Here is a 17849-nt window from a genome sequence, read left to right on the forward strand (position 1 = left end):
TCAGGGACACTTGCCGGCTCATGACGAGTTCAAAGCTATTTTTATACCAACACCAAGATGTTATTTTAGTGTATATTGTTTTCCAGAGACCTAGGACAGCAGATTGTATTTGGGAGCAGATATGAAAACATAGCTGTGTTCTACTAAGTCAGATGTTCAAGAGAATTGCAAAAAGTATTTAAAAATTCTCTATTACTATTAGTTTATTTTTATTTTGAATAGTTAATAATGCGCATTTTAAAATGTTAATTTTTACCCCTAGTATAGTATACATCTATTATATATGTATGTATGTATCTATCCACCCATCTAAAATTCCTTCCCTCACACATTGCTTGTGGGAATGTAAGATTGTACAGGTGCTATGGAAAACTGAATATTACACTAAATTAGACATTGAGGTAATCATTTCACTCAGCAATTCCACTTCTAGGTGTAATACCCATAATGACTGAAAACAGATGTTCTAACAAATATTTGTACATGGAGGTACATAGAAGCACTATTCACAATAGTGAATAGTAAATAGGAGGAAATAGCCGTATGTCTTCTCATTAATGAGTGAATAAACAAACAAACACAAAAAATGTATGTAAATACAATGGACTGTATTCAGCCAAAAAAGAAATGAGGGAGTAATACATGATGCAGCCTTGATGTACTCCAAAAATATTACAGTAAGTGTATTATGCTAAGTGAAAGAAATTAGACACTAAAGGACACATAGTATGTGATTCCATTTAAAAGAAATATCTCAAATAGGTAAATCCATAGGGAAAGAAAGAAGATTATTGGTAGGGGTTTGAGGTGAAGGAAAAATGGAGGGTGGTCACTGTTTAATGGGTACAGGATATTTTGGGGGTGACAAAAACGTTTTGGAAGTTGTTAGAGCTGGTGGTTGCACAACATAGTAGTATAGTACAAGCCAGTGAATTGTGCATTTTAAGATGAGTAATTTTTGTTATGTTTCACCTCAGTGAAAAATGAATAAACAATTGTGAGATATTCCCACCATATTAGAAACTCTAGAGTCTAAGATGGTCCATTATATAATAATGGAAGAAAAGATGGAAAATCTTTGGAGAGAAAAATTGCTTATAAAGTAGTAACAGGTAGACTATCAGTAGTTTCCTCATCAATAGCAGAAGCAGCAGATAATAAAATAGAATTTGATACTAGAATTTGAAATCCAGATTTACCTGGATCTGTATCTGCTAGTCAGCTACAAGGATGATATGGACCTCACTATGTGCAGCCTTAAAAGGTAGAGAACCTTAACTAATCAGTCAATCAGTCTGTCTCAGAAGTTTAAATCTTTCTGTGTCCAAGTAACTGGGGAGGCAGGAAAATTTTCACTGGAAAGATGTCCCTTTCAGATCAGTTTTGAAGTTTTTCTCTAATACTTAAGAATCTATGGATCCTGAAATATTTGAAGAGAAAATATTTGATGAAAATAGCTGAAAATATCTCTAATATAGGAAGTGAAATAGTCAATCAAGTCTAGGAAGCGAAGCAAGTCCCAGGCAGGATAAACCTAGGGAAGAAACCTACCAAGACATATATAATCAAACTGACAAAAATTAAAGACAAAGATAAAATATTAAAATCAACAAGGGGAAAAATGACAAATATCATGCAAGGGAACTTCCTTCAGGCTATCAGCTGATTTCTCAACAGAAACTATACAAGTCAGAAGGGAATGGCACAATACATTTAAAATGATGAAAGAGAAGAAACTACAACCAAGAATACTTTACCCAGCTAGACTCTCATTCATATCTGATGGAGTAATCAAAAGCTTTCCAGACAAGTAAAAGTCAAGAGAATTCAGCACCACCTAATCAACTTTACAACAAATGCTAAAGGAATTTCTCTAGGCAGGAAACTCAAGAGAATGAAAAGACCTATGGAAAATAAACACAAAACAATTAAGAAAATGGTAATAGAATCGTACATATCAATAATTACCTTAAATGTAAATGGATTAAAGGCACCGACCAAAAGTCACAGACTGGCTGAGCAGATGAAAACATGTGCATGCATGCACTTCCACTTATCACATCACTCTGCTTACCCCCTCCCCCAAATTATATGTAATTATTTTATATTAAGTTAATCATGTTCCCATTATGGCTTGCAACTGTAATTTTGTTTTTTGTCTGGCTATTGATTGTGAAACATAAACATCTTTTACTATTGTGATTATGTAAGTATTACTCAGTTAATACCATTGTGTCATGATTGGTCACCAGAAAAATAGAACTCTATATCACCAAAACTACAGTTTAATAGAAAGACCTCTTATAACTTTTCAAAATCCAGATGCATATCAGAATTATCTTTGAATTTTTTGAAAAATACATATGCTCAGGTATTACTTTTCTTTTTTCCAGAGCTCCAGATGTGTTTCTAATGAGCAGCCATGCTTAAAAATAACTGGACTGTATGATGATCTTATACTTTTGTCTAGTTTGCTTCATTGTTTCTATTTCATATTCAGAGCTCCCATTTCATTTAATTTATGTTTTCCAATTTCTCCATCTCTTGGTTTTTGTTCTGTGTTCTTTCTCAAACCTTTATCAAGAGTAGTAGAAAAACTTCTGTATACATATGTATAAATAATGTGCATTAACATATAATTTAGACAGCATGAATTTTTGCCTAATTAAAAATTAATGACATTTTGATTCCACTTGTTTGACTTGGCATGAATAGAATGCTAGATTTCTAATAAAAAAATAGATATGCAACAAGCAACAAGGTTTACTGTATAGCACAGGGAATTGTAGTAAATATCTGTAATAATCTATAATGAAAAATAATTTCAAAAATAATATATATGTATATGTATGACTGAATCACCTTGCTGTGTACATGAAACACTGTAAGTCCATTATACTTCAATAAGATATATATATATTAAGAAAAAAAGGAATCTATGGATCCTGGACAAGACTAAGCCAAGCAATGTTACTGAGCTAAAAGGGAGTCCATGAATTCACTTTCAAGTTTGGCATAATGTGGGATGTGTTAGTGTGTAGTTGTGTCCGACTCTTTGGACCCCATGGACTGTAGCCCACCAGGCTCCTCTGTCCATGGGATTCTCCAGGCAAGAATACTGGAGTGGGTTGCTATTTCCTTCTCTAGGGAAACTTCTAGACCCAGGGATTGAACCCGGGTCTCCTACATCACAGGCAGATTCTTTACCATCTGAACCATGAAGGAAGCCCTAAGTTGGGGTGGGTGATGACAATTTGGGTGGTGAAGAGGTAGTGTAGAGCTATTATATGTGCAAACAGTAGTCACTCAATAAGTACTTGTTAAAAAAAAATGAATGAGTGCATACATAAATAAGTAGATCAAAATATACTGGTCATTTTCAGATCTACTGTTAACAGCACTTGGTTAAAATCACATTAAAAACAAAAAGTAATACCACAGGCTATTCATTTGCTTCAATTTCTTTTGTTTAGTGTAACATCTTGCTCAAAACCCAGAAATGTCAAAATTAAAATCCCCAAATAAACGAGTAATATTTAGTAAGAGTTTATTGTGGATATAAAAACAGTTCACAAACAGGGAGCTTCCACATTCAAAGATGGCTGTGAAGCTTGGGGACGTGAATTTACGGAATGACTTACTAGGAAAAATGAGGACGCTATTAATTTTTACCATGATTGGTTATTACAGTGGAAGTTTCTCATGCCATTTTTAGGAAGATGACTATATTTCTTTTAAGATTGTCAGAGCCATTTACAAAAAAAATAAATCTAGGTTAAATTTCACTTACATTCATGAAATAAGCCAGATTTAGTTTTTCTTACATGGTTTAAATGTTGTCTGCTCAGGAAATTCTCAAATTCAGACTCCATTTGTATTTAATGTTAATACTCTTAGATACTGTGACCACCACTCAGACTGTATAAGACTGCACACAGTAGCTGCCCTCAGGCAACCATTAGATACCATCTCACTTTGGACACCTGCCTTGTACTTCAGTGGAAGGTCCTCTGTTGTCCTCAGGCTTAGAAATCTTAATTCTGGACCCCAGGTGTATGTTTTTCCTGCTTTTGGAGTAAACTGTAAGATATTTTTTGTATTTATTTTTGTAGGCAACTTAAGGGAATCAGAGGTAAATTTTTACCTTTTCATTGATACCCTTTCACTCTGCTCTTCACCAATAAAGACAGGACCTTGTCTTCTGAGCATCTTGATTGGAGTAACTGAGATTCAGAAATGATTTGTTTTCACTCAGGTTTTTGCTTTGGCAACATGGACTATTGAGAGAGGATCTGAACATGGGTCTCTTGCATTGCAGGCAGATTCTTTATCATCTGAGCCACTAGGGGAGCCCAAGAAAACCAGACTGTGTTTTATAGTATCAGTACGGAACAAAAATTAAGTCCTGAGGGCCCCTTTCCCTGGCCATCATCTTCAGTTCCAGTGAGTCTGTCAGTACCTTTAACCAAGTTTAACCAAGTAGGAGAGACTAATGGTGATGGTAACAACAGTACACGAGCACACATTCACTTTTCCAGTGTCTGACTCCCTGAAATGGGGGCTGGAGTTTCCAGAATCTCCCTTTCTATGGTGTGTCCCCATCCTCAGGGCAGGTCTCTCTGTGAATGTACACCAAGGTACTGTGGCCACTCACACTGACCCATTTGGTATTCTAAGACTACCTACACTACCTCTCTGTTACTACCACCTCACTGTCAGTGCTATATTTGTTGTATGAGAGAATTACCTACTCATTATGCCCATACATAAAATTTGCTCATGCCAGTGAATCTAGAGTATGTTGTATAAACTGAATGTTGAGTGTCCAGCTCAAAGCTTACAAAGAACAAACAATGATGCAATGTCATCATGTACAGGCAGTTAATGTTGTGTGAATGCTGTTGTCTGTGGTTGTTACACGAAAAGTGAATTAGATTATACTATGTACTGGATTCTAGGAATATTGTTCAAACTTCCTTACTTTGGAATTTTTTATCCTTGATTTTATAATTAGGTAGTGATAGTCTTGGATGAAGTCTATTTTGATTTATTTCCAGGAAAAAAGAATGTTTTATTACTCATTTTGTGTCTTCTTATCTATGTAAATAAGATGACTTAGTGAAAACTTCTCCTTACACTCAAAATGTAGATGATATATATCCACAAATTTGGAATATTTTTCCTGAGTGGAGAAAACCAAGAATTATCCTGAGAGCCAATGTATTGATTACAGTCCAAATATTTCTCCAGCAAATGCTAAATGTATTGTTAAAACTTGCCAAATGCATATAAAGAGGACATAGGATATGACATTTTAAGACAAACACCTCTGAACTTTTGTTGAAAAAAATGCCAGGTTACTTGCTGACATAGCAATGCTTTATTTGGTAATAGGAAAGACCAAAATATAGATGGAGATTATAAAATATTACAAAAGGAGAAGGAAGTTCTACTGTTAATGAGCCTACTACAAAAAGTTATTTTGGCATGGCCTGAAGCTGGGGCATAATTCCTGAAGTTTTATTTGTCTCATGAAGATTGGTTACTGAAAGTAGTAGAGGAGAAGAGCTACTGAAAAGAAGGTCACATACCATTGGCCAATGTAATTTTCAGCCTCAAAAATTCCTGTGGCATAAGACAATTTTGCTCAGAATAGAAACTATTTATTATATTTAATTCTGGGATTTGGGTCCCAGAATGAAATATAAAAAAGACAGTGATTGTTAACACACATGCACACTCAGAAAATTTAACATGGAATTAAAAAACCAGGTAAGAAGAATGAGGTAAGAAAGAAGGGCCATTGAGATGTTGGGAAGAGATAATGAAAAAATGCCAGGGGTGAGAAGGCAAGGGAGAGGGAGAACAAGATAGGAAGAGAAGCCAAAGGTATTCTAGATTAAAGAGACTAGAAGCTGAGCAATTGTTTAATATTATCCTCTTATTTCAAAGATGTGGAAATAAGAATTGGGAAGGTGAAATAAGCTTTCATCATCATTTACTACCTTGGAAAAATGCTTTTCCAAGGTAGTAAGTATAAAGGAGACTGAGTTCAAGGAATGGAAATGAGAGGCAGGGTGGGAATCTAAAGCTGTGGGAGGTGCAGTTTTTCTGAGATATGCAATTTGGGTCAGATTTTTCAGCTGGGGAAGAGAGGAAGTCACTTTAGAGTACTGAGAAAAAGCTTTGCTGAAATAAGAGATTAAATACCAGCTCTGAGAGTCAGAAGTTCTATGTCCCAGTGAAATGCTGCTTCTACCTCTTCTATTGCTAGCGCTTATCCTCCCAGGTGGTGACAATGAAGATGTTAAGTGTAACTGGCTGCTCCCCAGCAGAGGTGCTGGGCTTCTGGATAAAAGCATGCCCTTCAATTATGGGTGGAGAGGGAGGTGGCAGGGGGGATCGGGATGGGGAATACATGTAAATCCATGGCTGATTCATGTCAATGTATGACAAAAACCACAACAATATTGTAAAGTAATTGACCTCCAACTAATAAAAATAAATGAAAAAAAGCATGCCGCACCTACCGCTAAGGGTCTGGGCTCTGATGTCCCCAGCCCTCTCCTCCATTCTGGAGGCTGGGGGTGGAGCCAGATGCCTTGTGGGGAGAACTGTTTCAGGCTCTATATTGTTCAGACTCTGGGTTCTTTTTCGTTCCATCCTGATTCTACAGTTTTCCTCATTCTTTTCAACCTTCCACCAACACAGTGTTCCAGTGGCCAACCTTCTACCATATCATCCATATTTGGACCTTTGTCAACAGCTCCTGGGCTCCAAACCAAGGCTCAGGCTTGTTGGATGATTTGCAAATTCAAGGCTGGAAGAGTGACTTGGGCACTACCATTTCCCTGAAGCCCTGGTCCAAGGGGAACTTTAGGGATGAAGAGATGACTGGACTGCAGGACCTAGTCCGAGTATATTTCATTGGATTCACTCGGGTTGTGCAGGACCATGTCAGTGAGTTCTAGTTGGAATGTGAGTACAGTCCTCTGACCTGGAGAGACTCTTAATGACTTTTCTCTTTCTTGGTCAGGCTACTATTCCCGCTGATCATGATCCACTCCTTCCCTCAACTGCATGCACACAGCTCTCCAGAGTAGTCTCCAACCCTGACTCCTTACCTCCACCCAGTATCCCAGATTCTTCCTGTTTCTTACAGTTTTGTGTAATAGATGATGTTCCTGCTTTGTACCATTTCCTGTTTTGCGTGTATGTCACTTGTCACTCTCAAAACCTAGAAAAACTCCTTTTCCTACCGTGTGCCTGAATGAACTAAAGTATGACTTCCCCATCCTCAAATTCATATCCTCAAGCATCTGCTGCCTAATCTCCTCTCCCAGCATAACCCTCCCCTTCACCCTGGAATGCTGCCTTCCTGACCCCATCACACACTGTTCCTCTTCTCCCCTCTTAGCCACTGTACATCCTTAAAAGAACCCATCGCCACTGTTTACAATAGGCATACCTCTAACCAATGCTCTTCTTCCTGAAAAGTCCTGAATACTGCAATTGGTTTTTGAGTTATAATTTCATATCTCAGACCTTTCTTGCCACTAAAATCCAAAGGCCTATGCCTTTCCCTCATCCTTTTCTTCGTTGTTTGCATTTTAATAACTTGTCTCTGTTTTCCTTTACATAGACCCTTTTGTGATCCAAGTCAAAGCAGACTGTGAGCTGCATTCTGGGGAGGCTATAGGAAGCTCTTTGAGAGGAGCTTTAGGAGGAATGGACTTTGTGAGGATCCAGAATCATTCCTCTGTACGTGCACCAGCCAGTGGCAGCAGGGGGCAGAAGTTTTGTGTACTCATGACTCAATATCCAGGCATATCTGATATCATTGAGAGGCTCCTCTCAGAAACCTGTCCTCGATATCTCCTGGGTGTTCTTGATGCAGGGAAGGCAGAACTGCAGAAGCAAGGTTAGTCTTGTTCTCTCCCCAAGACTTTTCTATTTTACCTCCCAGCACCTTTATTTTATTTTTTTTTCCAGCACCTTCTTTAAATTCAAAAGTGGAAAATACCTAAGTTGAGAGGTGTTTAATAAATAAATGAGCTGATTCCCATAGGAGTGGAAGAGGCAACTGTCCAAATCTGTGGGTTTCTGAGTCCCCATGCTCTGGATTAGTGTCGTAATCTGACATTCTTACTGCTGCTTCCTACACCAGTGAAGCTGGAGGCCTGGCTGTCCAGTGGCCCCCCTCCCCGGCCTGGCAGTCTGCGGCTGGTCTGCCACGTCTCAGGATTCTACCCAAAACCCGTGTGGGTGACGTGGGTGAGGGGTGAGCAGGAGCAGCCTGGCACTCAGCAAGGAGACGTCATGCCCAATACAGACTGGACGTGGTATCTCCGGGTAACCCTGGATGTGGCGGCTGGGGAGGCGGCTGGCCTGAGCTGCCGAGCGAAGCACAGCAGTCTCGGAGACCAGGACGTCATCCTGTACTGGGGTGAGGAGGAGGTGGGAACGGGCGGGAGGTGGTCATCAAGCCCAGAGGGCAGTCCTGAGGAAAGGGAGAGACTTGATGGATGAGCTATGGAGGGAGGGAAGGAGAGGGGGAAGAAAGAGTGACAGAGGGAGAGGTAGGAAGGGAGAGACAAAGAAAGAGAGACAGAGTTTGAGGTTTATTTCTGGGACTACAGTGCCAGAGGCATGAAAATAACTGATCTGAGGCAGGCAATAGGTAAGAATGAAGGACTATAAACTGGGTGGGATGGGGCCAGAAGAAGAGACTGAGGGTGACTGTGAGAATATGTCATCTGGGAATATGAGAAAGGGAATCAGAGATGTCCAATCATCAAAAGCAGGTAACAGTGTGTGTTGACACTCCGGTGGGCAAGAAGGCCTGGAGAACTAGAGAATAGGTTCGAAGTGATATCCCTTTGTCTTCTCCCAATTGCCAGGACACCCTGCATCCATTGGCTTGATACTTGTGGCAATAATAGTGCCCTCCTTGATCCTTTAGATATGTCTGGCAATATGGTTTTGTAGACACTGGTGAGTTTTCATTTTTTAATCTTTCTTTTCTGTCCATCCTTTTATTCTTTCCCTCCATTTTATCTATTAATATTATGCCCTTTTAGCCTCAATATTTCCACTAGAAGCTTTCCCCAACTCCCATCTATAGGTAAATTTATTTTTTAAGAATTGCTGTAAATTACATCATGGAAAATTTACTGCACTAGCCATTTTTACACATATAGTTTAGTAGTCCTAACTACATTCACATTTTATGCAGCCAGTCTCTAGAACTCTTTTCATCTTGAAAAACTAAAAGTCTAGGCCCATTAAACCACTTTCCCTAATCCTTGCTCCCTCAGACCCTGGCAACCAGCATTCTACTTTCTGTCTATATGAACCTCTATACTCTAGGTACTTCTAGAAGTGGAATCATTTGCATTTTTGTGAATGGTTATTACATTTAGCATTATGTCCTCATAATTCATTCATGTGGTGATCTGTATTAAAATTTCTTCCCTTTTAAATGTTTCGTTTACCTGTTCATCTCTCAACAGACACTGGGTTAATTCAACAGTCACTTTTGCCTATTGTGAATAAGGCTGCTATGAACATAGTATACAAATATCACTTAAGAAGAGCAATTTTTTTGCTGTGTTCTTAACAGGTCATATCAGAATATCTCATGAGCCCTGAATGTCTCCTTTTCCATTTGGAATAAGTATCCAGGAACCCTGAAACTCAAGTTGTCAGCCTAGGAGTCAATCTCATCATATTTCATCAAAGAATCATCACATTTGATCAGATCATTGTTGTTGTAGGTTGTAAGATAAATCATAATTTATACCCTGGCAGAAACATAAATGAAAGTTGTTATTATGAGACAATATCACTAGCAGGATCCACTCAGATTTCATAGATGTGATTTGTGAGAAAAAATATACCTTGGAATAAATGAAATGATGTACACAACTTCATGGTGACATTCCTTTGATTTCTTATTTAAAACTTTTTTTTTCCTTCTGCTGAAATATCATTTTTCAAATTGAACTAACTGTAATTATGCTGGCATAATTGTATTTGCAGAGCTGCTGAGCACTTTTAACAAAGTTTCTCCATCTTAGCCTGGATGATTTTCTAACTATAATGGTTAGCTGAGCAGCTTGTTTCTCCAGAAAGCCTTCCTTAATGCTACAGTGGAAGTAACCTCCCTTGACTGGTATCTTGCATAGATCCACTTTACTCATACCCAGAACACTACAGTTCTTATTGTTTTTCTTTTCTTTCTACTTATAAGTTCCTTGAGAGAAGAGCTTGCTCTTGGTGGATCTCTGGCCCAAATCATATTTTTGTGTGTAGTGTTTTTATTGTTATTCTAAAGCTATCTTGTGTGAATAGGCTAGTGAGATATGGTGTATAGTGAGACAGGTGGACAATTTGAAATATAGCATATAGTGGGTTTAAGTGAGTACATAATTGTGTTGATTCACAGGAAACTAGAATTTTTCTATGTGGAAAAGTTGATGTGAGTAAATGAGTAAAACTCTGTAGTTTTAAACTTGAATTGCAAGTATAAATAAAAAAATCATAATATTAAGACTTAAAAAAAGGTCCTTGCCACTTAAAAAAACCCTAAAATGAAGGCTTAGAACTCAGATTAAGGCTTTCACATATTTTCCCACTACAAGGAACCAAAGTACCTTGGAGAACTGACTGATTTCTAGTTTGGCGCAGGAAGTTTCTCCAAGAGTCTGGAACAACTTTGCCATACCAGAAGGTAAAGGGAAGCTCAATGATAAATGTATGATAAAAGGATTCATATGTGACTGGGTTGAAAAAACTCCCATGTCATAATTGGGACAGTTTGAGTCTCAAGAGAAACAATGGTAGGATTTGATGCTGTTGTTTAACAACTAAGTTGTGTTGAATCTTTGTGACCCCATGGACTGCAGCATGCCAGACTTCAGTGTCCTTCACTGTCTCCTTGAGATTGCTCAAATTCATGTCCATTGAATCAGTGAAGCTATCTAACCATTTCATCCTCTGCCACTCCCTTCCCCTTTTGCCTTCCATCTTTCCCAGCATCAGAGTCTTTTCCAGTTCATCAGCTCCTTGCATCAAGTGGCCAAAGTGCTGGAGCTTCAGCTTCATCATCATTCTATCCAATGAATATTCAGGGTTGATTTACTTTAAGACTGACTGGTTTGATCTCCTTGCTGTCCAAGGAACTCTCAAGAATCTTATTCAGCCCTTCAGTTAGAAAACATCAATTCTTTGTCACTCAACCTTCTGAACAGTCCAACTCATACATCCGTGCATTGTTGTTGTTCAGTCTCTCAGTCCTGTCCAACTCTTTGTGACCCCATGGACTGCAGCACACCAGGCTTCCCTGTTCATCACAAATCTGGAGTTTGCTCAAATTCATGTCTGTTTAATCAGTGATGCTATCCAATCATCTCATCCTGTGTTGCCCTTTTCTCCTCTTGCCCTCAATCTTTCTCAGCATCAGGGTGTTTTCCAATGAGTCAACTCTTCACATCAGGTGGCCAAAGTATTGGAGCTTCAGCTTCAGCATCAGTCCTTCCAATGAATATTCAAGGTTGGTTTCCTTTAAGATACACTGGTTTGATCATTTTGCTGTCCAAGGGATTCTCAAGAGTCTTCTTCAGCACCACAGTTTGAAAACATCAATTCTTAGGCACTCAGCTTTCTTCATGGTCCAAATCTCGCATCTGTACATGACTACTGGAAAAACCAAAACTTTGACAATACAGACCTTTGTTGTCAAGGTGATGTCTCTTCTTTTCAATATGCTGTCTAGGCTTGTCATTGCTTTTCTTCCAAGGGCAAGCGTCTTAATTTTGTGGCTGCAGTCATTGTCCACAGTGATTTTGGAGCCCATGAAAATGAAATCTGTCACTGTTTCCATTTTCCCCCATCTATTTGCTGTCAAGTGATGGGACCAGCTGCCATGATCTTAGTTTTCTGAATATTGAGTTTTAAGCCAGCTTTTTCACTCTCCTATTTCACTTTCATCAAGAGACTCTTTAGTTGCACTTTGCTTTTTCCATAAGGGTAGTGTCATCTGCACATCTTAAGTTATTGATATTTCTCCTAGAAATCTTGATTACAGTTTGTGCTTTATCCAGCCTGGCATTTTGCATGATGCACTCTGCATAGAAGCTAAATAAGCAGGTTGACAATATGCAGCCTTGATGTACTCCTTTCTCAGTTTTCACCAATTTGTTGTTCCATGTCGGGTTCTAACTGTTGCTTCTTGACCTGAATACAGTTTTCTCAAATCATCTCTTGAAGAATTTTCAAAAAATTTTTGTGATCCACACAGTCAAAGGCTTTAGCATAGTCAATGAAGCAGAAAGTGAAAGTCTCTTAGTCGTGTCTGACCCTTTGCCACCCCATGGACTATACAGTCCATGGAATTCTCTCGGCCAAAATACTGGAGAGGGTAGCTTTTTCATTCTCCAGGGGATTCTCCCAACCCAGGGACTGAACCCACATCTCCTGCATTGCAGGTGGATTCTTCTGCCAGCTGAGGCAGAAGTAGACTTTTTTTTGGGGGGGGCGGAATTCCCTTCCTTTATCTATGTTCTAGCAGATGTTAACAATTTGCTCTCTGGTTCCTCTACCTTTTCTAAATCCAGCTTGGACATCTAGAAGTTAACTTTTGGCACATGGTTTAAATTACAACATTAAAAACAAAAAGTTATAGCACAGGCTACATAGTTGCTTGAGTTTTGTTTGTTTAATTTATCAGCATGCCCCAAATCGAGAAGTGGAAAAATTAAAGCCACCAAATCAGTGAGTAATATTTAGTAACAGTTTATTTTGGATATATAAACAATCCTCAAATGGGGAGATTCCAAATTAAAAGATTGATGTGAAGTTCAGGGGTATGAAATTACAGAATGACTTATAGAGTAAAAATGAGGAAGTTGTTAATTTTTACAATGATTGATTACTACAGCATAAGTTTCTCTTGCCATTTTTTGGTAGTTGACCTCTGTTTCTTTTATGATTGCCAGAACCATTTACAAAACAAACCTAGCTTGAGTTTCACTTACTTTTGTTAAATAAGTTGGTTTTAGTTTTCTTAAATGGCTGAAACATTTTTGTCTGCTCAGGAAATTCTCACATCCATAGTCCATGTGTATGTAGTTTTAGTACTCTTTAGATACTGTGACCAGCACTCAGACTGTACCGGATTGCATAGTAGCTGTCCTCAAGCAACCATCAGATACCAGCTCACCTGGGCAACTGCCTTGGACTTCAGTGGAAGGTCCTCTGGTGTCCTCAGGCTTAGAAATCTTACTTCTGTACCTGAGGTGTGTGTCTTCCTTGCTTTTGGAGTAGACTTTAAGGTACTTGTATTTATTTTTGTAGGGAACTTAAGGGAATCAGAGGTAAATTTTCACCTTTTTATCTCTACTGTCTCAGACTAATTTTCACCAATAAAGGCAAGATCTTGTTTACTGATCTTCTTGATTGGAGTAATTGAGATTTTGAAATAATTTGTTTCCACTCAGGTTTTCACTTTGGTACCATGGGCCATTGAGAGAGGAGCCTTTATAGTATTAGTGTGGAGTAAAAATCAAGCTCTGAGTGCCATACTTCCTGGACATCATCTTTGTGTCCCAGTGAGTCTGTCAGTAACTTTAGCCAAGTATTAGCCAAGTAGAAGACACTAATGGTAATGATAAAAATGGTACAGAGAGCATAGGTTCACTTTTCTGGTGTCTGACTCCCTGAAATGGGGGCTGGAGTTCTCAGAATCTCCCTTTCCCTGGTGCATCTCCATTTTCAGAGGAGGTCTCTCTGTGAATGTACACCAAGGTGCTGTGGCCACTCACACTGATCTATCTGATATTCTCTCCAAGACTACCTGACTTAGCTCTCTGTTACTGCTGCATCACTGTCAGTGTTGTATTTGCCATATGAGAGAATGAGATAGGTGGGCAAACCAAAGGAATACTTCTAGATTCAAAGAGATTGGAAGTTGAGCAATTGTTTAGTATTACCCTCTTATTTAATAGATGTGGAAATAAAGGATTAGGAAGGTGAAATAACTCTTCAGCATCACAGGGGAGTTTTTCCAGGGTAGTGAGTATAAAGGAGATTAAGACCAATGAATGGAAATGCGGTAGAGTGGGAGCTCAGAGTTGTGGGAGGCACAGTTTTTCTGAGATGTGTAATGTGGGTCAAAGATTTGTCAGTTGGGGAAGAGAGGAAGTCAATTTAGAGTACTGAAAAAAATTGCTGAAATTAGAGCTCAAATACCAGCTCCGAGAGTCAGAAGTTCTACTTCCCAGTAAGATGCTGCTTCTAGCACTTCTGTTACTTGGACTTATCCTCCCAGGTGGTGACAACGAGGGTAAGAATAACTCCGGCTGCTCCCAGCACAGGTGCAGGGGTTCTGGATGAAAGCATGCCGCACCTACCACTAAGGGTCTGGGCTCTGCTGTCTCCAGCCCTCTCCCCTATTCTGGAGGCTGGGGATGGAACCAGAAGCTTTGGGGGCAGGGAACTGTTTTAAGCTCTGTTTTTTTGTTCAGACTCTGGGTTCTTTTCCATTCTATCTTGATTCTACATTTTCCCCTCACTCGTCTTATCTTTCCACCACTACAGTGTTCCAGGGGCCAACCTCCTTCCATCTCATGCAGATTTCAACCTTTGCCAACAGCACATGGGCTCAAAATCAAGGCTCAGGCTGGTTGGGTGACTTGCAAATTCATGGCTGGGAGAGTGACTCAGGCACTATAATTTTCCTAAAGCCTTGGTCCAAGGGCAACTTTAGTAATGAGGAGATGACTGAGCTGGAGGACCTCTTCCGAGCCTACTTCATTGGATTCACTCGGGAAGTGCAGGATCGAGTCAATGAGTTCCAGTTGGAATGTGAGTACAGTCCTCTGATCTGGAGAGACTCTCAATGACTTTTCTCTCTCTTGTGTCAGGCTACTGCTCCCTCTGACAATGGTCCCTTTCCCCCCTCTTTATCCAACTGCATGTACACACTTGTCCAGAGTAGCCTTCAACCCTGACTCCATACATCCACCCAGTATCCCAGATTCTTCCTGTTTCTTGCTGTCTTCTGTGTACATGACCACTCTTGTGGTCATTTCTTGTTTGTGTGTATGTAACTTGCTTCTCTAAAACCGCAAGGAAGAACCTCCTTTTCCTATTCTGTGCCTGAGTGAACTTAAGTGTGACTTCCTACTCCTCCACTTGATGTCCTCAAGCACCTGCTGCCAGATTACCTTCTCTACATGTAACCATTCCCTACACCGTGGAATGCTGCACTTTCAACTCCATCACACATTGCTCCTCTCCCCTCTTGCCCACTCTACATCCTTAAAACAGTCTAACCCCACCGTTGATGACATGCATACCTCTCCCCAATGCTCTTTCTGAAAAGTCCTGAATATTGCAATTGGTTTTATGTCAATAATTGCACCTCTCAACTTGTTACCACTAAAATAAAAAAGTCCTATGCCTTTTTCTCATCTCTTTCTTTCCTGTTTGCTTTTTAATAACTTGTCTCGGTTTTCCTTTACACAGACCCCTTTGTGATCCAGCTCACAGCAGGATGTGAGCTGCATTCTGGGGAGGCCATGGAAAGCTCTTTGACAGGAGCTTTAGGGGGATTGGACTTTGTGAGGATCCAGAATCATTCCTGTGTGCCTGCATCAGACAGCGGCAACAGGGGGCAGAAGTTTTGTGCACTCATGAATCAGTATCAAGGCATCTCTGATATCATTGAGAGGCTCCTCTCAGAAACCTGTCCTCGATATCTCCTGGGTGTCCTCGATGCAGGGAAGGCAGAACTGCAGAGACAAGGTTAGTCTTATGCTCTCCCCAAGATGTTTCTATTTCTCCTCCCTCCACTTTCTTTAAATTCAAAAGTGAGAAGTACCTAAATAGAGAAATGATTAATCAATAAGTCATTTGGTGCCCATAGGAGTGGAAGAGGTAACTGTTCAAATCTGTGGGTTTCTGAGTCGCTATCCTCTGAATTGGAGTCATAATCTGATGTTCTTACTGCTGCTTCCTACCCCAGTGAAGCCGGAGGCCTGGCTGTCCAGTGGCTCCCCTCCCCGGCCTGGCCACCTGCGGTTGGTCTGCCACGTCTCAGGATTCTACCCAAAACCCGTGTGGGTGACATGGCTGAGGGGCGAGCAGGAGGAGCCTGGCACTCAGCAAGGAGACGTCATGCCCAATGCAGACTGGACGTGGTATCTCCGGGTAACCCTGGATGTGGCGGCTGCGGAGGCGGCTGGCCTGAGCTGCCGAGTGAAGCACAGCAGCCTGGGAGACCAGGACATCGTCCTGTACTGGGGTAAGAAGGAAGTGGAGCCCAGCTGGAGATGGGAGGAGGTGGTCCTCAAGGACAGAGAGGGGGACACAGGAAGGGGAGAGATTTGATGGATGAGAGAAGGATGGAGGGAGGAAGACAGGCTTGGAGAGAGGAAAGGCAGAGAGGATAGAGAGAATCAGGGAGACAGAGAGAGAGAGTCAGAATCTGAGATTTATTTCTAGGACTACAGTGCCAGAGGTATGAAAATAGCTGATCTAAGCTGTACAATAGATAATAATGAAGTGGTTTCACTACACAGTAGTAGTAGTAGTCCCACTGTAGTCTGCGTGGGATTCAGCAAGAAGGAGAGACTAAGGGTGGCTGTGAGTATAAGACCTCTGGGAACATGAGAAAGGGAACCAGAGATGCCCATGCATCAGAAGCAGTTAATGATGGTGTTGACACTCAGATGGGCGAGAAGGCCTGGAGAACTAGAGAATGGCTTTGAAGTGACATTCCTTTGTCTTCTCCCAATTGCCAGGACACCCCACATCCATTGGCTTGATACTTGTGGCAATAATAGTACCCTCCTTGATCCTTTTGATAATCCTTGCAATATGGCTTTGGAGACGCTGGTGAGTTTTCATTTTTTAATCTATTTTTTTTCTGTCCATCCTTTTACACTTTCCCTCCTTTTTATCTATTAGCATTACATCTCTTTAGTCTCAAAATTTCTGCTAGAACATTTCCCTTTTGTACCTAACTCCCATCTATAGGTAAATTTATTTTTTAAAAATTGCAGTAAAATACATCATGGAAAATTTACTGCATTAGCCATTTTTTTAAAACACATATAGTTTAGTAGTATTAAGTACATTCACATTTATGCAGCTAATCCTTAGAACTCTTTTCATCTTGAAAAACTAGAAGTCTAGGCCAATTAAATGACTTTCCCTAATCCTTTCTCCCTCAGGCCCTGATAACCACCATTCTACTTTCTGTTTATATGAATCTGTCTACTCTAGGTACCTCATAGAAATGAAATCATTTGTCTTTTTGTGAATGGCTTATTCCATCTAGCATTATGTCCTCATAATTCATTCATGTGGTGATCTGTATTAGAATTTCTTTCCTTTTAAATGTTGTTTTGTTTACCTGTTCATCTCTCAACAGACACTTGGGTTAATTCACATTTTAGCTGTTGTGAATAATGCTGCTATGAACATAGTGTACAAATATCTCTTAAGTTGAGCATTTTTTTGCTTGTGTTCTTAACAGGTCATATCAGAATATCTTGTGAGCCCTGACCATGTCTCCTTTTCCATTTGGAATAAGTATCCAGGAACCCTGAAACTCAAGTTGTCAGTCTAGGAGTCAATCTCATCATATTTCATCAAATGATCATCACATTTGATCAAATTATTGTTTCTATAGGTTGTAAGATAAATCATAATTTATACCCTAGCAGAAACATAAATGAAAATTGTTATTATGAGACAATATCACTAGCAGGATCCACTCAGATTTCATAGATGTGATTTGTGAGAAAGAATATACCTTGGAATAAATGAAATGATGTACACAA

The 17849-nt window shown here is 39.8% G+C and overlaps 1 protein-coding gene and 1 pseudogene across 1 annotated transcript; both read left to right on the forward strand.

Moving 5' to 3' along the window:
* Positions 1 to 6246: 6246 nt before the first annotated feature.
* On the forward strand, positions 6247 to 9644 carry LOC110151436 (T-cell surface glycoprotein CD1b-2-like; annotated as a pseudogene).
* A 4581-nt stretch (positions 9645 to 14225) lies between these two features.
* On the forward strand, positions 14226 to 17849 carry LOC110151439 (T-cell surface glycoprotein CD1b-2). The gene is made up of 6 exons (XM_020914832.2): positions 14226 to 14344; positions 14599 to 14865; positions 15529 to 15807; positions 16028 to 16306; positions 16806 to 16899; positions 17543 to 17849. The coding sequence occupies exons 1-6, from the start codon at positions 14287 to 14289 to the stop codon at positions 17562 to 17564; spliced, it is 999 nt and encodes a 332-aa protein (XP_020770491.2). The 5' UTR covers positions 14226 to 14286; the 3' UTR covers positions 17565 to 17849.

This window comes from Odocoileus virginianus, chromosome 5 (genome assembly GCF_023699985.2).
Source record: "Odocoileus virginianus isolate 20LAN1187 ecotype Illinois chromosome 5, Ovbor_1.2, whole genome shotgun sequence".
In the NCBI taxonomy this organism is placed as follows: Eukaryota; Metazoa; Chordata; class Mammalia; order Artiodactyla; family Cervidae; genus Odocoileus; species Odocoileus virginianus.